Source organism: Podarcis liolepis (genome assembly GCF_965112155.1).
Source record: "Podarcis liolepis genome assembly, chromosome: 2".
Lineage (NCBI taxonomy): Eukaryota > Metazoa > Chordata > Lepidosauria > Squamata > Lacertidae > Podarcis > Podarcis liolepis.
The window spans coordinates 123839518-123863724 of NC_139555.1; the positions used below are offsets into that span (position 1 = coordinate 123839518).

The following is a 24207-nucleotide window of genomic DNA, read 5'->3' on the forward strand; positions in this document are numbered from 1 at the left end:
TGCTGGAGACTCTCAGTTTCTTGCTAAGTTGAGAGTAGTGACAACAGACGTAATGACAGGAGGCAGACCCAGAGTGATGTTCTTATTGATGTTGTTGTTGCTGCTGCTGCTGCTTCCCTGTGCAGCTTCTAGGATGCGGAAAGCCAAATGCCCATGGAACTTGGAAAGGGACCGTCCAGATGCAATGAATTATTATGAGCCAGGAGACCACCTCATAAGCGGGGTCATATCTACATTACAAATTGTTCATATTGGACACCATTTCCTCGCCACCCCTTTCATTTACAGTATAAGGTACGCTGCATTTCCCCCATGCAATTTCTGCACAGCAGACAAAATTGTGATTAATGGGTAGGCATCTACATTGGACCTTGTTTAATAGTATTATGCTCAGCTGTGATTGTCCAAGCCTGTAATGCTTATCTGCCAGGGACAAGTCCTGCTTTCTAGAATTTGCCCATTGAAGACGCAAAATATATGTGCATTGCTTCCCTCCTTACTTTTTTCCACTGGAAAAAAACACACCAAATTGATGGCGAATCATGAAGATCCAGAGATCATCTGCGTACCAACTTCTTGACTTGGGAAATGTGAAGATGGCCTGATCTGTACTCCTCTGAAAGGAGCAGGACTATAGCTATTAAATTGTCGCAATGTATTTATAAAGTTAACATATAATCCCGTTGAATTGAGTCTAGAAATCAACTGGCAGCCAGTACAGTTCACCTGCCCTGGGACATTAGGGTGCAAGGTAGATGCTGAATAGGATAAGAACAGCAATAACAATTAGAAGCAGAAATTATATGACTTGTAAAGATCTCTATTTTACATCTCCTCTACCTTTTTTAAAAATAAGGAAACAAACTCTTACAACCTACCACTCCCCTTGAACTAGATCCCTGTCCTTTTACAAACTTTTGCTCAATATATTTGAGAGTTGTATTCACTCCCTCTTTCCAACACGCAAGTGCTCAAATATGCTTCTGTCTCCCTTTGACTGGCAAGCAGCCGTTCAGCTTCCAACAAACTCACAAATGACTGATTATGTGATGTGGAAGTTCTCTTTTGCTTCATTCTTGTGGCTGCAATTTCTTATAGGGTTAAGAAAGCAGGGACTTGACACTTTTCACTGAACAGAGACTAGCATTAGGCTTCATGCTTTGTTGCAGGGCAGCAGATATGGTAGCATACTTGTATCTCCTGTCCTTCATGATCGCCATCCATGAGATTAATCAGGACCCCAGGATCTTACCCAACATCACCCTGGGCTATGACATCTATGAGAATCATTTCAATGCAAGGATGACCTATGACGCCACGCTAGATCTGCTCTCTCCTGGAAGGGCCAATGTCCCAAACTACCACTGCGGAAAACAGAAGAAGCCCTTGGTTTTCATTGAAGGGGTCAACTCTGACACCTCACTCCAGATTTCAAATATGCTGGAAAGCTACAAAATCCCCCAGGTATGAATACACTTGCTGGGAATCATATGAGGCACATAGCTGTCAACTTTTTCCTTTTTTTAAGGGAAATTCCCTTATTCCGAATAGGATTCCTCACAATAAAAGGGTAAAGTTGACAGCTATGATGAGGCATGAGTGCTTTCGTGCTCATGCTGTGTTTGCTGGTTTCCTACAGTCATCTGGCCCACCACTTTGTGAACGGGATGGTGGGCTAGATGAGCCGTTGGCCTGATCCAGGAGGTTCTCCTTATGTTGAAGGATTTGTCCTGCTGGGTGAAGAAGGGTTTCACAAAGAAATTCACCATCAGAGTAGTCTAAGGGGTGAACATTGGCTCATGGGAGTTGGAGTTGAATATCATCTGGAGGGCATCACTTTGGGAACCCCTGGCCTATATGGTAAAGGAATGTTTCTTCTCAAAGAGTAAACAGCTTTGTGAGATGGGTGGGAATTTTAAATCTGGAAAACAGTATAGGAAAAATGGGGCATATTCCCACACCACTTGTCACTGGTTGAGTATTGCCCTAAAACTTCTTAATCCCAGAACAGCCCCAACTGTCAGATGGCAAGGGTGACTGCTCACGAGTAACCAGGCAGGACTCCCACCTGTCTTTTACAGGTTTTATTTAGACGTAAACTATTTACAGTGCAGAACCCCAAAGTTCATATCTGCCTCAATCGCTAGCTGAATCCGGGAGTGCCTGTTTCCTGGACCTTCTCCAACATAAAAGCCTCGTTACGCCCAGCCTCTTCCTCCCCTTTTTGCGTGTTAGACTTCTGCACAGGGTGGGCGACAGAGGGGGCGTGCTTCCCTCCTGGCTGGCTTTGCCAGGAGTGGTGCTGAGGCTCCCACCAGCATCCTCTGGTCCTTTCACCTCTTCCCCACTGGAGTTGGGGCTTTCCTCATCACCGGAATGAGAACTGCTTCGCAATATTTTCAGAGGCTCCCTGTAACACAACTGCCCCTCTGATTCCCGCCCCTCTTCTGATGGCACTTCCCTGACACCAACAGAAGCCATCTCTCTTAAAACAGATTCTGCTGTTTTTCATTACTTGTTCTTATGAATGTGGGTTGTTGCTGTTCTAATTATGCAATTTTAAAAGGACAGCAGATAAGATCTAGGGTCTAAATCTAGCAATGTTGCTCCATGTTTTCTTAAAGAGTTGTGTCGGAGGCAGGGCAGGACATCACACCACAATTTCCAGTTGACCAATAAAACCCTCTATATCTACCTCTACTTCCTAGGTCAGTTATGCTTCTGTTCATCATGCCCTTGACAAAACGCAATCTCCTTTGCTCTACCGAATGACCCCAAATGAAGAACCCCCAGGCTCAGGGATTGTCAGGCTACTCCTACATTTCAGGTGGACTTGGATTGGGCTCATAGCTCCTGACTCTGACAATGGAGAAAGGTTTCTGAGCACCCTGGCACCTGTGCTTGCTAAGGGTGGTGTCTGCCTTGCTTTCTCACAAACCATTCCTCGAGACATTCTGTATAAAGGAGATGAGTACACAAAGCTGGTGAAGATTTCACTTTCCATGGACAGGAGAATCAATGTGTTTCTTTACTATGGGGACTCTCAGTCCCCCTCAGAAGCTGCAAATACGATAGAAATAGTGAGTGAAACCCTGGAACCCATTACTGGGAAAGTTTGGATCACAATAGCTCTCTCATATGTCAGCTCCAACATGTCTCCCAAAATACTTGAGAACAAGCACATTCATGGATGTTTATCTTTATTTATCCAGACCAAAAAAAAAGATCAAAACATGATGGTAATCTGCCAGTTTCCTCTGCCTACAGTAATTACCATCCATTTTGGCCTTGGGGGTATAATTGCTCATATTCAAAGCATGTGTTGTCTGTGAAAGGCCAGAAGCGATGCAAAGTGAAGGAGAACCTTTCAGGGTTCCCTCAGGACATCCTTGAAAGGAGCCTGTTTCAGGACACCTACAGCATTTACAACACGGTCCGAGCTCTGGCCCATGCCTTAAATGCTGCGTACTCTTCTAGACCCAAGAGGGTGGTGATGATGGGTCAGAACAGGTTGGAAGATGAAAAAGTCCAAGCATCACAGGTATTCATTTTCCTTCTCTAATTATCTGGATGGATTTTGTTCCATTTTAAATAACGGCCGGTTCAATGACAGATTTGTAGGTCCATTACCTTTAATTGACAGAAATTAACCAAGCATTTAAAAAAGGAGATAAATGAGGTTATAAAATACTGTACATCAAAATGATTAAAAAAATAAAAGAATTGTCCAGTAGCACCTTAGAGACCAACTAAGTTTGTTCTTGGTATGAGCTTTGTGTTCATGCACATGGTATCTGAAGAAGTGTGCATGCACACGAAAGCTCATACCTACCAAGAACAAACTTAGTTGGTCTCTAAGGTGCTACTAGAGAATATATATATATATATATATATATATATATATATATATATATAGATAGATAGATAGATATAGATAGATATAGATATAGATATAGATATAGATATAGATATAGATATAGATATAGATATAGATATAGATATAGATATAATCTACTACGCCAGACCAACACAGCAACCTACCTGAGTCGAAATGATTGATACAGAATTAATAGACCCTTCAATAGTTACCTTGATTTGCAAGACTATGGACTGCTAGCAATGATCATGTGTCCCTTTCAAAGAGAAGACCAAGGATTCCTTAAAAGGAAATGACATTCATATTACATCTCCATTCATATACATTCCTAGGTATGCCATCATAACAGCAAGATAGCATTCTACTGCATGTAAGAAGTTCAATAAAGTGTATTTCCAAAGTTTCTCCACAAACCCATTCCAAGGCCAAATGGTTCCCTGGTCTAGGAGACGGTGTCTCTAAAGACAAGAGCAACACACCTGCCTTGACCCCCTAGTCTATCCTGGAGCAGTATCATAAACTCAGGTGGGCAGAGCTAGGTAAGGTGAGACACACCCAGTTTGTTCACCCAAATTATGGAATCAAGGAATTGTAGAATTGGAAGGAACCCTGAAAGTCATCTAGTCCCACATACTGCAATACAGGAATCTCGAGTAAATCATTCTTGACAGATGGCCATCCAACCTCTGTTGACAAACCTCCAATGAAGGAGAGTCCACAACCTCCTGAGGGAGACTGTTCCTCTGTCAAACAGCTCTTAGCGTCAGAATGTTCTTGGTAATGCAAGCCAAATCAGTCCACTCATGTTCAGTCAAATCTTGAAAGGAACCTATTTCTTAGGCTGCTCAGCTGATGGAAGAACCCATCCTGAAAGACCTCAAGTTTATTGGGAAAATGATATACCAACGGTACTTAACTACATTAAAATTGGCAAAAATTTATAAATCAAAATCAAATACCTGGCAAATTAAACTTCGTGATTTTATAAATTTGGCAAGATTCACAGCATTCTTAAGGGGACAATCGGACCAAAAATTAGCAAAGGAGTGGAATTGTGTTAAAGAATATATGAAAAAACATTGTTCTGGAGTAAGTATATCGGTATGTAGCGAATGAAGCATTGCAGGGTTAAAGAAATCGACAAGCGGTGCGATATGTGTAAAGACAGAGGAAATTTACATTAGACACAACAATTCAAAAAGATTAAAATGTTTGAGGTCTCAAAACAGAGGAAGGAAGTCAATATGTGTATATGTACGTAAAGATTAGTATGATGGCAGGGTATGGTTTTTTTAGGTGTGTTTTTTTTCTTTTTTGGTTTCTGTTTGCTTTGATTGGTTTTTGTTGGTTTGTTCCTTTTTTAGGATTTTATGTTTTTAATTTTTGTTCTAACTTTGCATTGAAAATAATTTTTTTTAAAAGAAGTATATTGGGAACATTAAATAGAAAAACCCTCCAGGGCCACTGCGTGCCTAGATAATATGTGAACGACCTGGGCTGAAACAGCCAACTTTCTTAAATCTTCTCTGTCATTCTAGTTTCACCGTTTCCTGAGTGATTTTCAGTTCTACAATGCTTCTATGGGTGGAGCATATTTAGATGACAATGGGGACCTGACAGCTGAATTTGACGTGGTGAACATTGTGATGCTTGCCAATGACTCCCTTCACGTAGGGAAAGTTGGGAGTGTGGAGAGAGAGGGATCCGCAGACGTAAAAGTCACCATTGATCAGGATGCCATCGTGTGGCCCCTTTGGTTTAATAAGGTGGGTTAAATCATTCAGATACATTTGACTTTGATCCAAAAAGAAAAAGAAAACAGAGGATATTGGATTGAAAGGGGCTTTTAGTTTTGTAGGAAGAGTCACTCCCACTTCAACTCCCAGGAGCATATTTATGAAAGTAATATTTTTTGCCTCAACCTGCATCACTTCACACTTGTTTGCTTTGAATTACATTTGCCAATTTATTGCTTAATCCGTCTACAGATTGACTATTGTTATTTAATATTTTATTGGCAGCCACCCAGTGTGGCTGGGGAAACCCAGCCAGATGGGTGTGGTATAAATAATAAAATTATTATTATTATTATTATTATTATTATTATTATTATTATTAATCACTCAATTTTGGAGAGGTTCTGTTGGAGGTCTTCACAATCTATTTTTGTTTAAAATTCCCTGAACAATTTAGTAAATGTAAAGTTCAATCCAGTTCAATCCAGTCAAATCCAACTATGGGGTGTGGCACTCATCTCTGCTTTCAGGCCAAGGGAGCTGGCATTTGTCTGTAGACAGATTTTCTGGCTCATTTGGCCAGACTGACTAAACCGCTTCTGGCGCAATAGGACACCAGAGCGTATGGAAATGCCGTTTACCTTCCCACAGCAGCAGTATCTATTTATCTACTTGAACTAGTATGCTTTCAAACTGCAAGGTGGCAGGAGCTGGGATTATTGGCTCCAGTATTATTGCATAGATAGACATACCTGTGGGAAAGTTTACTTTAGCAGAGTTAAACAATCCCCTTTTTAAGTTTATGCAGCAATCAGCTTGTTGCTGACTTGTCTGAGTTCTACTAATAAATATGCCTTCCTGGTTAAAAATCCCATTGAATCCCTCTTAAAGAATACACACACGAATCTAATTCATGTAATATAAAACCATTTTACTCTAGATTCATTCAGGTTTACAGAAGTGTACCTGAAGGCAGGCTTAGGTTACATAACAAGCAAATGAACTACAGTGGTACCTCGCAAGACGAACGCCTCGCAAGATGAAAAACTCGCAAGGCGAAAGAGTTTTTCATTTTTTGAGTTGCTTCGCAAGACGAATTTCCCTATGGGCTTGCTTCGCAAGACGAAAACATCTTGCAAGTTTGTTTCCTTTTTCTTGAAACCGTTAATACCCAGGAAACCGTGCTTCGCAAGACGAAAAATTCGCAAGACAAAAATCCTCGCAGAACGAATTTATTTCGTCTTGCGAGGCACCACTGTATACCAGAGAGAAGTAGGTCCTAAGGTGACTGCAACTCAACAGTCATCTTTCAAAACTACCAGCAACCGACAAACTGGTTGTCACAGCAACCGATTAGAACCTGGAGGCCGTTAGTCCTCTGTCGGAAGGTTGCACTTGACTGCACCTTTACATCCCACAAAAACACTAACTCCTGACCATCTTTCTTTATGGGCAGACTGTCCCTCAATCCAGATGTGCTGAGAGCTGTCATATTGGGGATGTCAAGGTCATCCGGGAAGGAGAGCCACTTTGCTGCTATGATTGTGCTCCCTGTGAAAAAGGGACCATCTCCACTGTGGAAGGCAAGTGAGAGAAGGAATAGGGCAACTTTTGTAATCTTGTCCAAAACAGCATCATTTATTCCCCCCCCCCCATAAAACCTTTACCAGAGGTTGTGGCATCTGCTTTGCATGCAACAGATTGCCGATTCAAGTCATAGTATCTCCCGCTGGGGCTGGGAATGTCCCTTGCTTGAGACCCTGGGTACTGAAGTCACTCATCTTACTTTCAGATGCAGACCATTGCACCAAATGTCCAGCAGATCAGTACTCAAACAAGGACCGAGATCAATGTGTTCCCAAGATTATCACTTTCCTGTCCTATGAAGACTATTTGGGGATTCTCTTGTCTTTCTTTACCTTGTTATTCTCCTTAATCACATGCTTTGTGTTAGGAATTTTCATTAAATACTCAGAAACTCCCATAGTCAAAGCCAACAACAGGGACCTTTCCTACACCCTCCTTGTATCCCTCTTGCTCTCCTTTTTGTCCTCCTTGCTCTTCATTGGCCAGCCAAGAAAAGCCACCTGTCTTCTCCAACAAATTGCATTTGTCCTCATCTTCTCAGTTGCTGTCTCTTCTTTGTTGGCCAAAACCATTACCGTTGTGCTGGCTTTCCTGGCCACAAAGCCAGGGAACAGGGTGAAGAAATGGCTGGGCAAGACTCTGGCTAATGCTGTTGTCCTTTCCTGTTCCAGTGTCCAAGTTGTCATCTGCACCACCTGGCTGGGGACTTCTCCCCCATTCCCAGACTCCAACATGCACTCCCAACCTGCAGAGATTATCCTGCAATGTAATGTAGGGTCTGCTGGCATGTTTTATGGTGCCCTTGGCTACATGGGCTTCCTGGCTGCCATCTGCTTCACGGTGGCTTTCCTAGCCAGGAATCTGCCTGGGGCCTTCAATGAAGCCAAGCTGATCACCTTCAGCATGCTGGTCTTCTGCAGTGTTTGGGTGTCCTTTGTTCCCACCTACCAGAGCACCAAGGGGAAATACATGGTAGCCGTGCAGGTCTTCTCTATGTTGGCCTCCAGTGCTGGGCTTCTGGGCTGCATCTTCCTTCCCAAGTGCTACATTATTTTATTCAGGCCTGAATTGAATACAAAGGAGCATCTGACGACAAAAAGTAAAGATGCCATCTGATTCTTTGTACATTCTTTTCCATTGTGGGGATCTGTGAACAGAAAGGCAATAACAAAATCCAGCCACTTGCTGGTCTAAAATGAAATATTCAAATGTCAAAAAACTTTGTCAGGAGAGGGTATGAGGTGATGGGGAGAGATACAAATACTCTGAAATAAAATATTCGACTGGCACAGGAGGCTTCAAGTGCATAAAAAAAAAGTCCATCAGGCAGCAGAGGTTCATCATATCAGGCCCCAAAATGTCCTGAAAAAATAGTTCGATTCTGGCTTATCTGGTGAACATAGAATCATAGAATTATGGAAGTGTAGAGTTTGAAGAGGGATCGCAAGGGGCATATATTTCAACCCTCTGCAATGCAGGGATCTCAACCAAGCATTCATGACAGATGGTCATCCCAACTCTGATTAAAAACCTCCAAGGAAGGAAAGTCCACAATCTCCCAAGGGGGATTATTCAAACGGCTCTTGTTGTCAGAAACTTTTTCCTGAAGTTTAGTTAGAGTCTCCTTTCTTTTAACTTGAAGCCATTGATTCAAGTCCTACCCTCTAGAGCATCAGAAAACAGATTGTGATGTTTTCTTCTAGCTCTGCAGCTGCTGCTCAAGCTCCACAATGATTCCAGAGATGTATATTCCCTGCATAATTATCATAATCATAGTGATTTATTCCTTGGCAAAACTCACAAATGTACCCACTTTTGACACAAAGAACAGATATTTCAGAAATGAAAGCTTGAAATGCCTGCTGCATTTTTAAAGACGTCTTGTGCCATCGAGGGCTTTGACTTATCTTCCAGGCAGGCAGGGATTCTGCCAGTGTGAAAGCTTCGTATCCTCCCTTGCCTCACATTTTCTCTGGGGCTTCGGTCTTGTTGGAGACTTTGGGCTTCATCTAATTTGCTTCTTGCTAAGTTGAGAGCAGTGACAACAGATGTAATGACAGGAGGCAGACACAGAGTGAGGCTCTTATTGATGTTGTTGTTGCTGCTGCCGCTTCGCTGTGCAGCTTCTAGGATGCGGAAAGCAAAATGCCCACTGCACTTGGAAAGGGATCGTCCAGATGCAACGAATTATTATGAGCCAGGAGACCACTTCATAAGTGGGGTCATATCTACATTACAGACAGTTCATCCTGAACACGATTTCCTTACCCCCCCCCTTGCAATTACATTAAAGGGTAATCTGTACGTTCTCTTTGCAATTTCAGCATAGCAGATAAGATTGTGATTATTGGACCTTGTTTAATAGTATTATGCTCAGCTGTGATTGCCCAGGCCTCTAATGCTTATCTGCCAGGGACAAGTCCTGCTTTCTAGAGTTTGCCCAGTGAAGACACAAAATGCATACGCATTGCTTCCCTCCTTACTTTTTCCACTGGGAAAAAAGATCAAATTGATGGTGAATCATGAAGATCCAGAGATCATCTGCATCCCAAGTTCTTGACTTGGGAAATGTGAAGATGGCCTGATCTGAACTCCTCTGAAAGGAGCAGGACTATAACTATTAAATTGTCACAATCTATCTATCAAGTTAACATATAATCACATTGAATTGAGTCTAGATATCAACTGGCAGCCAGTACAGTTCACCTGCCCTGGGACCTTAGCGTGAAAGGTAGGTGCTAAATAGGGTAAGAACAGCAATAACAATGAGAAGCAGGAATTATATGACTTATAAAGATCTCTACATACATCTCCTCTTCTTTTTTTAAAAAATAAACAAACAGCTTACAATCTACCAATCCCCTTGAACTAGTGCCCTGTCCTTTTACAAACTTTTGCTCAATATATTTGAGGGTGGTATTTACTCCCTGCTTCCAGAACTTAAGTGTTCAAATATGCTTTTGTCTCCCTTTAACTGGCAAGCAGCCGTTCACCTTCCAACAAACTCACAGATGACTGATTATGTGATGAGGACGCTCTATTTTGCTTCATTCTTGTGGCTGCAATTTCTTATAGGGTTAAGAAAGCAGGGACTTGACACTTTTCACTGAACGGAGACTGACATTAGGCTTCATGCTTTGTTGCAGGGTAGGAGGTAGGGTAGCATACTGGAACCTCCTGTCCTTCATGATCGCCATCCATGAGATTAATCAGGACCCCGGAATCTTACCCAACATCACCCTGGGCTATGAAATCTATGAGAATTATTTCGAGGCAAGGATGACCTATGATGCCACGCTAGATCTGCTCTCTCCTGGGAGGGCCAATGTCCCAAACTACCACTGTGGAAGAGAGAAGAAGCCCTTGGTTTTCATTGAAGGGGTCAACTATGACACCTCACTCCAGATTTCAACTATGCTGGGAACCTACAAAATCCCCCAGGTATGAATACACTAGCATGGGCAACATGCAGAGAACAGCCATTTCTTTGACTAGGAAGCAAATTATGAATCTCATTCCCAGAGGAGGCAGTGAAGGTTCTAAGAGTGGATTAAACCAATTCATGAAGGCAAGGGCTATTAATGGCTGCTAGGCATGATGACTGTGATCTACATCCCTAGTTGGAGGCACCAATGCTTCTGGGTGCTGAGTTGCTGGGAATCATATCAGGTATGAGTGCTTTCATGCTGATGCTGTGCTTGCTGGTTTCCTACAAGCAGCTGGCTGGCCACTGTGTGAACAGGATGCTGGGCTAGATGGGCCATAGGCCTGATCCAGGAGTCTCTTCTTATGTTGAAGGATTTGTCCTGCTGGGTGAAGAAGGGTTTCACAAAGAGGGTCACCATCAGAGCAGTCTAAGGGGTGAACATTGGCTCATGGGAGTTGGAAGTGAATATCATCTGGAGGGCATCGCTTTGGGAACCCCTGGCCTATATGGTAAATGAATGTTTCCTCTCAAAGAGCAAACAGCTTTGTGAAATGTTTGTGAATTTTAAATCTGGAAAACAGTCTAGGAAAAATGGGACAGATTCCCACACTACTTGTCACTGGTTGAGAACTGCCCTAAAACTTCTTAATCCCAGAACATCCCCATCAGAAGCCATCTCTCGTAAAACAAATTCTGCTGTTTTTCATTACTTGTTCTTATGAATGTGGGTTGTTGCCGTTCTAATTATGCAACTTTCAAAGGAGAGCAGATAAGATCTAGGGTCTAAATCTAGCAATGTTGCTCCATGTTTTCTTAAAGAGTTGTGGAGGAAGCAGGACATCACAACCGATTGGGTGGTTATGCATGAATTATTGTCCAAGTCCCATTTCCTCAAAAAGCTGAGCTTCTTGAGTAGGTCTAGGGCCTTTTCATTTCCATATTGTGCCTTTGCTGGTGCTGTTGTGTACACCATAAATGTAAAGCACTCAATACAAGAATCCTGGCAACTGTAGTTTACCCTTTTGTTGTTGTTTAGTCGTTTAGTCATGTCTGACTCTTCGTGACCCCATGGACCAGAGCACGCCAGGCACTTCTGTCTTCCACTGCCTCCCGCAGTTTGGTCAAACTCATGCTGGTAGCCTCGAGAACACTATCCAACCATCTCGTCCTCTGTCGTCCCCTTCTCCTTGTGCCCGCCATCTTTCCCAACATCAGGGTCTTTTCCAGGGAGTCTTCCCTTTTCATGAGGTGGCCAAAGTGTTGGAGCCTCAGCTTCAGGATCTGTCCTTCCAGTGAGCACTCAGGGCTGATTTCCTTAAGAATGGATACATTTGATCTTCTTGCAGTCTATGGGACTCTCAAGAGTCTCCTCCAGCACCATAATTCAAAAGCACCAATTATTCGGCGATCAGCCTTCTTTATGGTCCAGCACTCGTTTCCATACATCACTACTGGGAAAACCATAGCTTTAACTATACGGACATTTGTTGGCAAGGTGATGTCTCTACTTTTTAAGATGCTGTCTAGGTTTGTCATTGCTTTTCTCCCAAGAAGCAGGCGTCTTTTAATTTCGTGGCTGCTGTCACCATCTGCAGTGATCATGGAGCCCAAGAAAGTAAAATGTCTCACTGCCTCCATTTCTTCCCCTTCTATTTGCCAGGAGGTGATGGGACCAGTAGCCATGATCTTCGTTTTTTTGATGTTGAGCTTCAGACCATATTTTGCACTCTCCTCTTTCACCCTTCAAAGAGCTATAATTCCCAACAAACTACAGCTGTCAGGATTCTTTGGGGGACACCAAGAGCCTTCGACATGCTCTAAATGTGTGGGGTGCGTGTAATATTTTTTAAAGTAATGGTGCATTTTTGGATTATTTTATTTAAGGTGTCTGTTGTTGCTTCACTTTTCTGTGCAATGCTTACAGATATTTAAAATATATTATGCAGTATAAAAATTAAACAACCGATCCATCAAAACCCACTGCAATGCAGGAATCACAGCTGATCAAATTCTTATATTGGCAGGTGTGTGAAATAGCGCCATACAGACAGTGGTGGAGGGTGCAACCCTGAGTGAAGGATACTCCACACATGGCTGTGATGGCGGAGGATTGTGACGCCACTCCCAGGGGTGGGGATGTGAGTCCGTCCATCCCGCGGGGTGTCTTCTTGTAATCTCCCCTCAATGATGGCCCCCAGGGAAGGACACCCCCCGCCCCCTTCCTCCACCACTACACTCAATGACAACATATCTTAACTCAACATAGTGTTAAATATGGGGGGGGGGGGTTGGGACATCCAGGGAGAGAATGATGTTGAAGACATATTAAATTGTTGCCTATAATGAATGAATTGATTTATTTTGGTCGTTGACCAGAGTGTATTGTTGCCAAAAGTGTCCTAAATCTCCTTTCCAGAGTAGCACTGCAGAATAGAGCTCTCCCTGACCACAATTTCCAGTTGACCAATAAAACCCTGTGTATCTTCCTTTTCTTTCTATGTCAGTTATGCTTCTGTTCATCATGCTCTTGACAAAACACAATCTTCTTTCGTCTACCGTGTGACCCCAAATGAAGAACCCCCAATCTCAGGGATTGTCAGACTACTCCTACATTTCAGGTGGACTTGGATCGGGCTCATAGCTCCTGACTCTGACAATGGAGAAAGGTTTCTGAGCAGCCTGGCACCTGCGCTTGCTATGGGTGGTGTCTGCCTTGCTTTCTCACAAACCATTTCACGAGACATTCTGTTTAAAGCAGATGAGTACACAAATCTCATGAAGAAGATTCCACTTTCCATGGACAGGAGAATCAATGTGTTTCTTTACTATGGGGACTCTAAGTCCCCATCAGAAGCCGCAGATATGCTAGAATTAGTGGGTGAAGCCCTGAAACCCATTACTGGGAAAGTTTGGATCACAATAGTTTTCTCATATGTCAGCTCCAACATGTCTCCCAAAATACTTCAGAACAAGCACATTCATGGATTTCTATCCTTATTTATCCAGACCAAAAAAAGATCAAAACATGATGGTAATCTGCCAGTTTTCTACTCCTATAGTAATTTCCATCTATTTTGGAATAAAGGCTATAATTGCTTATATTCAAAGCATGTGTTTTCTGTGAAAGACCAGAAGCGATGCAGAGTGAAGGAGAACCTTTCAGGGTTCCCTCAGGACATCCTTGAAAGGAGCCTGTTTCAGGACACCTACAGAATTTACAACACGGTCCGAGCTCTGGCCCATGCCTTAAATGCTGCGTACTCTTTTAGCCCAAGAGGGTGGTGATGATAGGTCAGAACAGGATGGAAGATGTAAAAGTCCAAGCATTACAGGTATTCATTTTCCTTCTCTAATGATCTGGATGGATTTTGTTCCATTTTAAATAACGATTTGTTCAATGACAGATTTGTAGGTCCATTTCCTTTAATTAACAGAAATTAACCAAGCATTTAAAAAAGGAGATAAATGAGGTTATAAAATACTGTACATCAAAATGATTAAAGCAGACAAAGCTCATATCAAGAACAAACTTAGTTGGTCTCTAAGGTGCTACTGGACAATTTTTTATTTTTATTTTTAAATATATCTCTACTGCGTCAGACCAGCACGGCTACCTACCTGAGTCAAAATGATTGATACAGAATTAATAGACCCTTCAATAGTTACCTTGATCTGCAAGACTATGGACTGTTGGCAATGATCATGTGACCCTTTCAAAGAGAAGACCAAAGATTCCTTAAAAGGAAATGACATTCATATTACATCTCCATTCATATACATTCCTAGGTATGCCATCATTACAGCAAGATAGCATTCTACTGCATGTAAGAAGTTCAATAAAGTGTATTTCCAAAGTTTCTCCACAAACCCATTCCAAGGCCAAATGGTTCCCTGGTCTAGGAGATGGTGTCTCTAAAGACAAGAGCAACACACCTGCCTTGACCCCCTAGTCTAGCCTGGAGCAGTATCATAAACTCAGGTGGGCAGAGCTAGGTAAGGTGAGACACACCCAGTTTGTTCACCCAAATTATGGAATCAAGGAACTGTAGAATTGGAAGGAATCCTGAAAGTCATCTAGTCCCACATACTGCAATGCAGGAATCTCGAGTAAATCATTCTTGACAGATGGCCATCCAACCTCTGTTGACAAACCTCCAATGAAGGAGAGTCCACAACCTCCTGAGGGAGACTGTTCCTCTGTCAAACAGCTCTTAGCATCAGAATGTTCTTGGTAATGCAAGCCAAATCAGTCCACTCAAGTTCAGTCAAATCTTGAAAGGAACCTATTTCTTAGGCTGCTCAACTGATGGAAGAACCCATCCTGAAAGACCTCAAGTTTATTGGGAAAATGATATACCAAGGGTACTTAACTACATTAAAATTGGCAAAAATTTATAAATCAAAATCAAATACCTGGCAAATTAAACTTTGTGATTTTATAAATTTGGCAAGATTCACAGCATTCTTAAGGGGACAATCAGACCAAAAATTAGCAAAGGAGTGGGATTGTGTTAAAGAATATATGAAAAAACATTGTTCTGGAGTAAGTATATCGGTATGTAGCAAATGAAGCATTGCAGGGTTAAAGAAATCGACAAGCGGTGCGATATGTGTAAAGACAGAGGTAATTTACATTAGACACAACAATTCAAAAAGATTAAAATTTTTGAGGTCTCAAAACAGAGGAAGGAAGTCAATATGTACGTAAAGATTAGTATGATGGCAGGGTATGGTTTTTTTAGGTGTGGTTTTTTTCTTTTTTGGTTTCTGTTTGCTTTGATTGGTTTTTGTTGGTTTGTTACTTTTTTAGGATTTTATGTTTTTAATTTTTGTTCTAACTTTGCATTGAAAATAATTTTTTAAAAAAGAAGTATATTGGGAACATTAAATAGAAAAACCCTCCAGGGCCACTGCGTGCCTAGATAATATGTGAACGACCTGGGCTGAAACAGCCAACTTTCTTAAATGCTGCGATCTTCTCTGTCATTCCAGTTCCACCGTTTCCTGAGTGATTTTCAGTTCTACAATGCGTCTATGGGTGGAGCATATTTAGATGACAATGGGGACCTGACAGCTGAATTTGACATGGTGAACATTGTGATGCTTGCCAATGACTCCCTTCACGTAGGGAAAGTTGGGAGTGTGGAGAGAGAGGGATCCGCAGGCGTAAAAGTCACCATTGATCAGGATGCCATCGTGTGGCCCCTTTGGTTTAATAAGGTGGGTTAAATCATTCAGATACATTTGACTATGATCCAAAAAAGAAAAAGAAAACAGAGGATATTGGATTGAAAGGGGCTTTACGTTTTGTAGGAAGAGTCACTCCCACTTCAACTCCCAGGAGCATGTTTATGAAAGTAATATTTTTTGCCTCAACCTGCATCACTTCACACTTGTTTGCTTTGAATTACATTTGCCAATTTATTGCTTAATCCGTCTACAGATTGACTATTGTTTTTTAATATTTTATTGGCAGCCACCCAGTGTGGCTGGGGAAACCCAGCCAGATGGGTGTGGTATAAATAATGAATTATTAATAATAATAATAATAATAATAATAATAATAATAATAATAATAATCACTCAAGTTTGGAGAGGTTCTGTTGGAGGTCTTCACAATCTATTTTTGTTTAAAATTCCCTGAACAATTTAGTAAATGTAAAGTTTGATCCAGTGTGGTGAGAGCCAGTGTGGTGTAGTGGTTAAGAGTGGTAGTCATGTAATCTGGGAAACCAGGTTCGTGTCTCCGCTCCTCCACATGCAGCTGCTGGGTGACCTTGGGCTAGTCACACTTCTCCGAAGTCTCTCAGCCCCACTCACCTCACAGAGTGTTTGTTGTGGGGGAGGAAGGGAAAGGAGAATGTTAGCCGCTTTGAGACTCCTGAAGGGGAGTGAAAGGCGGGATATCAAATCCAAACTCTTCTTCAATGCAATCCAGGCAAATCCAACTATGGGGTGTGGCACTCATCTCTGCTTTCAGGCCAAGGGAGCTGGCATTTGTCTGTAGACAGCTTTTCTGGCTCATTTGGGCAGAATGACTAAACCGCTTCTGGCGCAATAGGACACCAGAGCGTACGGAAATGCCATTTATCTTCCCACAGCAGCAGTATCTATTTATCTACTTGAACTAGTATGCTTTCAAACTGCTAGGTGACAGGAGCTGGGAGTATTGGCTCCAGTATTATTGCAGAGATAGACATACCTATGGGAAGGATTACTTTAGCAGAGTTAAACAATGTGCATTATAAGTTTATGCAGCAATCAACTTGTTGCTGACTTGTCTGAGTTCTACTAATAAAGGAATACACACACTAATCTGATTCATGTAATATAAAACCATTTTACTCTCAGATTCATTCAGGTTTACAGAAGCGTATCTGAAGGCAGGCTTAGGTTACATAACAGGCAAATGAACTATACCAGAGGGAAGTTGGTCCTAAGGTGACTGCAACTCAGCAGTTATATTTCAAAACTACCAGCAACCGACAAACTGGTTGTCACAGCAACCGGTTAGAACCTGGAGGCCGTTAGTGCTCTGTCGGAAGGTTGCACTTGACTGCACCTTTACATCCCACAAAACCACTAACTCCTGACCATCTTTCTTTACGGGTAGACTATCCCTCATTCCAGATGTGCTGATAGCTGTCATATTGGGGATGTCAAGGTCATCCGGGAAGGAGAGCCACTTTGCTGCTATGATTGTGCTCCCTGTGAAAAGGGGACCATCTCCACTGTGGAAGGCAAGTGAGAGAAGGAATAGGGCAACTTTTGTAATCTTGTCCAAAACAGTATCATTTTACCCCCCCGCCCCCAATAAAACCTTTACCCAAGGTTGGGGCATCTGCTTTGCATGCAAAAGATTTAAGCCATAATATGCCAAGGTTGTACTGGGAATGTCCCTTGCTTGAGACCCTGGGTACTGAAGTCACTCATCTTACTTTCAGATGCAAACCGCTGCATCAAATGTCCAGAAGATCAGCACTCAAACAAGGACCGAGATCAATGTGTTCCCAAGATTATCACTTTCCTGTCCTATGAAGACTATTTGGGGATTCTCTTGTCTTTCTTTACCTTGTTATTCTCCTTAATCACATGCTTTGTGTTAGGAATTTTCATCAAATACTCAGGAACTCCCATAGTCAAAGCCAACAACAGGGACCTTTCCTACATCCTCCTTGTATCCCTCTTGCTCTCCTTTTTGTCCTCCTTGCTCTTCATTGGCCAGCCAAGGAAAGCCACCTGTCTTCTCCAACAAATTGCATTTGTCCTCATCTTCTCAGTTGCTGTCTCTTCTTTGTTGGCCAAAACCATTACCGTTGTGCTGGCTTTTCTGGCCACAAAGCCAGGGAACAGGGTGAAGAAATGGCTGGGGAAGACTCTGGCCAAAGCTGTTGTCCTTTCCTGTTCCAGTGTCCAAGTTCTCATCTGCACCACCTGGCTGAGTACCTCTCCCCCATTCCCAGACACTGACATGCACTCCCAACCTGCAGAGATTATCCTGCAATGTAATGTAGGGTCTGCTGCCATGTTTTATGGTGCCCTTGGCTACATGGGCTTCCTGGCTGCCATCTGCTTCACGGTGGCTTTCCTAGCCAGGAAGCTGCCTGGGGCCTTCAATGAGGCCAAGCTGATCACCTTCAGCATGCTGGTCTTCTGCAGTGTTTCGGTGTCCTTTGTGCCCACCTACCTGAGCACCAAGGGGAAATACATGGTAGCTGTGCAGGTCTTCTCTATGTTGGCCTCCAGTGCTGGTCTCCTGGGCTGCATCTTCCTTCCCAAGTGCTACATTATTGTACTCAGGCCTGAACTGAATACAAAGGAGCATCTGACGACAAAAAGGAAAGATGCCATCTGATTCTTTGTACATTCTTTTCCATTGTAGGGATCTGTGAACAGAAAGGCAATAACAAAATCCAGCCACTTGCTGTTCTAAAATGAAATATTCAAATGTCAAAAAACTTTGTCAGGAGAGGTAATGAGGTGATGGGGAGAGATACAAATACTCTGAAATAAAATATTCGACTGGCACAGGAGGCTTCAAGTCCGTCCCCCCATATGCATAACAAAAGTCCATCAGGCAGCAGAGGTTCATCATATCAGGCCCCCAAATGTCCTGAAAAAATAGCTTGATCCTGGCTTATCTGGTGAACATAGAATCATAGAATTATGGAAGTGTAGAGTTGGAAGAGGGACCCCAAGGGGCATATATTTCAACCCTCTGCAATGCAGGAATCTCAACCAAGCATTCATGACAGATGGTCATCCAAACTCTGATTAAAAACCTCCAAGGAAGGAAAGTCCACAATCTCCCACAATGTCAGAAACTTTTTCCTGAAGTTTAGTTAGAGTCTCCTTTCTTTTAACTTGAAGCCATTGGTCCTACCCTCTAGAGCATCAGAAAACAGATTGTGATGTTTTCTTCTAGCTCTGCAGCTGCTGCTCAAGCTCCACAATGATTCCAGAGATGTATATTCCCTGCATAATTATCATAATCATAGTGATTTATTCCTTGGCAAAACTCACAAATGTACCCACTTTTGACACAAAGAACAGATATTTCAGAAATGAAAGCTTGAAATGCCTGCTGCATTTTTAAAGACGTCTTGTGCCATCGAGGGCTTTGACTTATCTTCCAGGCAGGCAGGGATTCTGCCAGTGTGAAAGCTTCGTATCCTCCCTTGCCTCACATTTTCTCTGGGGCTTCGGTCTTGTTGGAGACTTTGGGCTTCATCTAATTCGCTTCTTGCTAAGTTGAGAGCAGTGACAACAGATGTAATGACAGGAGGCAGACACAGAGTGAGGCTCTTATTGATGTTGTTGTTGCTGCTGCCGCTTCGCTGTGCAGCTTCTAGGATGCGGAAAGCAAAATGCCCACTGCACTTGGAAAGGGATCGTCCAGATGCAACAAATTATTACAAGCCAGGAGACCACCTCATAAGCGGGGTCATATCTACATTACAGACCGTTCATCCTGAACACGATTTCCATATCCCCCCTTGCAATTACATTGTAAGGTAAGCTGTACGTTCTCTTTGCAATTTCAGCATAGCAGATAAGATTGTGATTAATGGGTAGGCATCTACATTGGACCTTGTTTAATAGTATTATGCTCAGCTGTGATTGCCCAGGCCTCTAATGCTTATCTGCCAGGGACAAGTCCTGCTTTCTAGAGTTTGCCCATTGAAGACACAAAATGCATAGGCATTGCTTCCCTCCTTACTTTTTTCCACTGGAAAAAAACCAAATTGATGGTGAATCATGAAGATCCAGAGATCATCTGCGTCCCAAGTTCTTGACTTGGGAAATGTGAAGATGGCCTGATCTGAACTCCTCTGAAAGGAGCAGGACTATAACTATTAAATTGTCACAATCTATCTATCAAGTTAACATACAATCACGTTGAATTGAGTCTAGAAATCAACTGGCAGCCAGTAAGGTTCACCTGCCCTGGGACATTAGGGTGCAAGGTAGGTACTAAATAGGGTAAGAACAGCAATAACAATTAGAAGCAGGAATTATATGACTGGTAAAAATCTCTATTTTACATCTCCTCTACCTTTTTTAAAAATAAGGAAGCAAACTCTTATAACCTACCACTCCCCTTGAACTAGTGCTCCATCCTTTTACAAACTTTTGCTCAATATATTTGAGGGTGGTATTCACTCCCTGCTTTCAGCACTTAAGTGTTCAAATATGCTTCTATCTCTCCTTAACTGGCAAGCAGCCGTTCACCTTCCAACAAACTGACAGATGACTGATTATGTGATGTGGATGTTCTGTTTTGCTTCATTCTTGTGGCTGCAATTTCTTCCAGGACTTAGAAAGCAGGGACTTGACACTTTTCACTGAACGGAGACTGACATTAGGCTTCATGTTTATTACAGGGAAAGAGGGACAAGAGCATACTGGAATCTCCTGTCCTTCATGATCGCCATCCATGAGATTAACCAGGACCCCGGGATCTTACCCAACATCACCCTGGGCTATGACATCCATGAGAATCATTTCAATGCAAGGATGACCTATGACGCCACGCTAGATCTGCTTTCTCCTGGAAGGGCCAATGTCCCAAACTACCACTGCGGAAAACAGAAGAAGCCCTTGGTTTTCATTGAAGGGGTCAACTATGACACCTCACTCCAGATTTCAGCTATGCTAGGACCCTACAAAATCCCCCAGGTATGAATACACTAGCATGGGCAACATGCAGAGAACAGCCATTTCTTTGACTAGGAAGCAAATTATGAAACTCACTCCCAGAGGAGGCAGTGAAGGTTCTAAGAGAGGATTAAACCAATTCATGAAGGCAAGGGCTATTGATGAAGAGGCACCAATGCTTTTGGGTGCCAGTTGCTGGTTTCTTACAAGCATCTTGTTGTCCACTGTGAGAACACAATATCGGTCTAGATGGGCCATTGGCCTGATCCAGGAGGCTCTTCTTATGTTGAAGGATATGTACTGCTGGGTGAAGAATGCTTTCAAAAGAGAATCACCATCAGAGCCGACTAAGGGGGGGACATGCCTTTTGGAAAGAGAGATGCCTCTCAGAACTACAACATGAAGCTCACAAGATGTGTACTGTGAGCTGCTAAGCACTTTATACTTACAAGGGGGAAACAGACTCTTTTTTTCAGCCAGCACTTTAGAAGAGGACAAGGGTTCATGGTGAGTTCTGGCACCTCTTTTTCTAGGAAAATAGCAATTTACACAGGGCATGAATCATACTTTGGAGGGACAGAAATGCAGCCTCCAGAAGACATCTCTGGGATGGCTTCACACAAGCCTATTTTCGTAACCTGCCAGGGGACTTTAAGATGGAGGAATAATAAATACTGGGCAGAAAAACAAATCTAAGGAACGAAACTCATGTGAAACTAACACTCAATTGAGCTAAAAATTGACCCCTTTCCCCGAACCAAATGTTAAAAGTAGAAAATGCAACACATCTTAACTCTACATAGCCTCAAACATCGTGGGGGGGGGGCGGCATTCTGGGTTAAAATGATGTTGAAGACATGTTATATTGTTGCCTATAATGAATGAATTGATTTATTTCGGTCACTGACCAGAGTGTATTGTTTCCTATAAGTGTCCTACATCTCCTTTCCAGAGTAGCACTGGAGAATATTGCTCTCCCTGACCACAATTTCCAGTTGACCAATAAAACCCTCTATATCTTCCTTTTCTTCCTAGGTCAGTTATGCTTCTGTTCATCATGCGCTTGAAAAAACACAATCTCCTTTGCTCTACCGAATGACCCCAAATGAAGCACCCCCAAGCTTAGGGATTATCAGACTACTCCTGCATTTCAGGTGGACTTGGATCGGGCTCATAGCTGCTGACACTTACAATGGAAAAAGGTTTCTGAGCACCTTCGCACCTGTGCTTGCTAAGGGCGGTGTCTGTGTTGTATTCTCACAAACTATTTTACGAGGCTTCTTTTTTATAGCCAATGCATACAAAAAGCTCCGGCAGAAGATTTCACTTTCCATGGACAGGCGAATCAATGTGTTTCTTTACTATGGGGACTTTCAGTCCCCCTCAGAAACCGCACGTACACTAGAAATAGTGGGTGAAACCCTGAAACCCATTACTGGGAAAGTTTGGATAACAATAGCTTTCTCATATGTCAGCTGCGGCATGTCTCCGGAAATACTTGAGAACAAACACATTCATGGATATTTATCTTTATTTTTCCAGACCAAAAAAAGATCAAAACATGATGGTAATCTGCCAATTTCTTTCCCATATAGTAATTTCCATCCATGTTGGCCTGAAGGCTATAATTGCTCATATTCAAAGCATGTGTTTTCTGTGAAAGGCCAGAGGCGATGCAGAGTGAAGGAGAACCTTTCAGGTTTCCCTCAGGACATCCTTGAAAGGAGCCTGTTTCAGGACACCTACAGCATTTACAACACAGTCCGAGCTCTAGCCCATGCCTTAAATGGTGCATACTCCTCTAGACCCAAGAGGGTGGTGATGATGGGTCAGAACAGGTTGGAAGATGAAAAAGTCCAAGCACCACAGGTATTCATGTTTCTTCTCTAATGCTCTGGATGGATATTGTTCCATTTTAAATAATGATTTGTTCAATGACAGATTTGTAGGTCCATTTCCTTTAATTAACAGAAATTAAGCAAGAATTAAACTGGACCATAAAGAAGGCAGATCACCAAAGAATTGATGCTTTTGAATTCTGGTGCTGGAGGAGATTCTTGAGAGTCCCATGGACTGCAAGAAGATCAAACCTATCCATTCTGAAGGAAATCAGCCCTGAGGGCTCACTGGAAGGACAGAACCTGAAGCTGAGGCTCCAATACTTTGGCCACCTCATGAGAAGAGAAGACTCCCTGGAAAAGACCCTGATGTTGGGAAAGATGGAGGGCACAAGGGGACGACAGAGGACGAGATGGTTGGACAGTGTTCTTGAAGCTACAAACATGAGTCTGACCAAACTGCAGGAGGCAGTGGAAGACAGGAGTGCCTGGCGTGCTCTGGTCCATGGGGTCACGAAGAGTCCTAAACGACTAAATGACTAAACAACAACAAAGCAAGAATTAAAAAAGGAGATAAATAAGGTTATAAAATACTGTAGGTGAAAATTGATTCATATAGAACTGATAGACCCTTCTGTATCACATTCATTTTAAATCTCCATTCATATACTTTCCTAGGTATACCATCATAATTATTTTCATCAAAATAATCATCTCACTCTTTCCTAATTATCAAAGACAAACAAAGCATCCCAAAGTTAAAGCAAGATAGAATTCTACTGCATGTAAGAAGTTCAATGACTTTTATTTCCAAAGTTTCTCCACAAACCCTTTCCAAGGTCAAGAGGCTCCCTGGTCAAGGAGATGGTGTCCCTGTAGACAATAGCAACTCCCCTGCCTTGACCCCCTAGTCTAGTCTCAGGCAGTATCAAAAATTCAGGTGGGCAGAGCTAGGTAAGGTCAGGCCCAGCCAGCTCCCTCACCCAAATCATAGAATCATGGAACTGGAGAGTTGGAAGGGACCCTGAAAATCATCGAGCCCCACATACTGCAATGCAGGAATCTCAAGTAAATCATCCTTTACAGATGTCCATTACTGTTCTGCAGATCCAACGTCAAGCGGCTATCAGCTTCAAAAAACTCTTGGTAATGCAAGCCAAATCAGCCCACTCATGGGCAATCAAATCATGGAACAGCATGTTTTTAATGTGGACTGATCTGACATTCAGTAGTAGCAGCAGCAGACCAGAGGGCTCAGTAGATCTGCTACTAGTACCTCTGGTGGTGTGAGAGGGCTGGAACAAGGAACAGGAACCAAACACCTAGGTCTCCACTCCCGATGGTGGCCAGCCCACCCTCCACTCCAACCATGCTCTCCCCTACCCACCTAGCTACTTTCCCCCCACTGCCTCTCATTCAGAGAGGGAACTCCACCAAACCAAGTTCCCTTTCAACCAGCCTCTCACTCTGGTTAAGGGTCACAAGCCTGCCTCATGAAATGCCTGGTCTGCAAGTCTAAAGCCTGACTGGTAGCTGCCACAACTGCAGCCAGACCCACAGCTGCAGCCACCGCTTGGAGCAGGA

At 42.8% G+C, this 24207-nt stretch overlaps 1 protein-coding gene across 3 annotated transcripts; it reads left to right on the forward strand.

Annotated features, from left to right (window-relative positions):
* The first annotated feature begins 59 nt into the window (after nucleotides 1–59).
* LOC310701758 (vomeronasal type-2 receptor 26-like) lies at nucleotides 60–7247 on the forward strand. 3 transcript variants are annotated; one of them, XR_014523098.1, is made up of 5 exons: nucleotides 60–294; nucleotides 1170–1464; nucleotides 2709–3541; nucleotides 5416–5643; nucleotides 7070–7247. XR_014523098.1 is itself a non-coding variant. In XM_083493091.1 (3 exons), exons 1-3 carry the CDS (start codon nucleotides 77–79, stop codon nucleotides 3330–3332), a joined length of 1137 nt encoding a protein of 378 aa, XP_083349217.1. In that variant the 5' UTR covers nucleotides 60–76; the 3' UTR covers nucleotides 3333–3721. The 3 variants fall into 3 exon arrangements, 2 of the variants coding, with proteins under 2 accessions (XP_083349217.1, XP_083349218.1); XM_083493091.1 differs by lacking the exons at nucleotides 5416–5643; nucleotides 7070–7247 and having other exon boundaries at nucleotides 2709–3721; XM_083493092.1 differs by lacking the exons at nucleotides 60–294; nucleotides 5416–5643; nucleotides 7070–7247 and having other exon boundaries at nucleotides 2709–3721.
* Nucleotides 7248–24207: the final 16960 nt, after the last annotated feature.

What these genes read in the sequence shown, in the direction of transcription:
- LOC310701758 (XM_083493091.1), top strand. Translation starts at nt 77, where the DNA reads ATGTTCTTATTGATGTTGTTGTTGCTGCTGCTGCTGCTTCCCTGTGCA. An exon ending in CCTTTCATTTACAGTATAAG is followed by an intron (nt 295 to 1,169) that starts GTACGCTGCATT and finishes GCTTTGTTGCAG; the next exon opens with GGCAGCAGATATGGTAGCAT. An exon ending in AAAGCTACAAAATCCCCCAG is followed by an intron (nt 1,465 to 2,708) that starts GTATGAATACAC and finishes TCTACTTCCTAG; the next exon opens with GTCAGTTATGCTTCTGTTCA.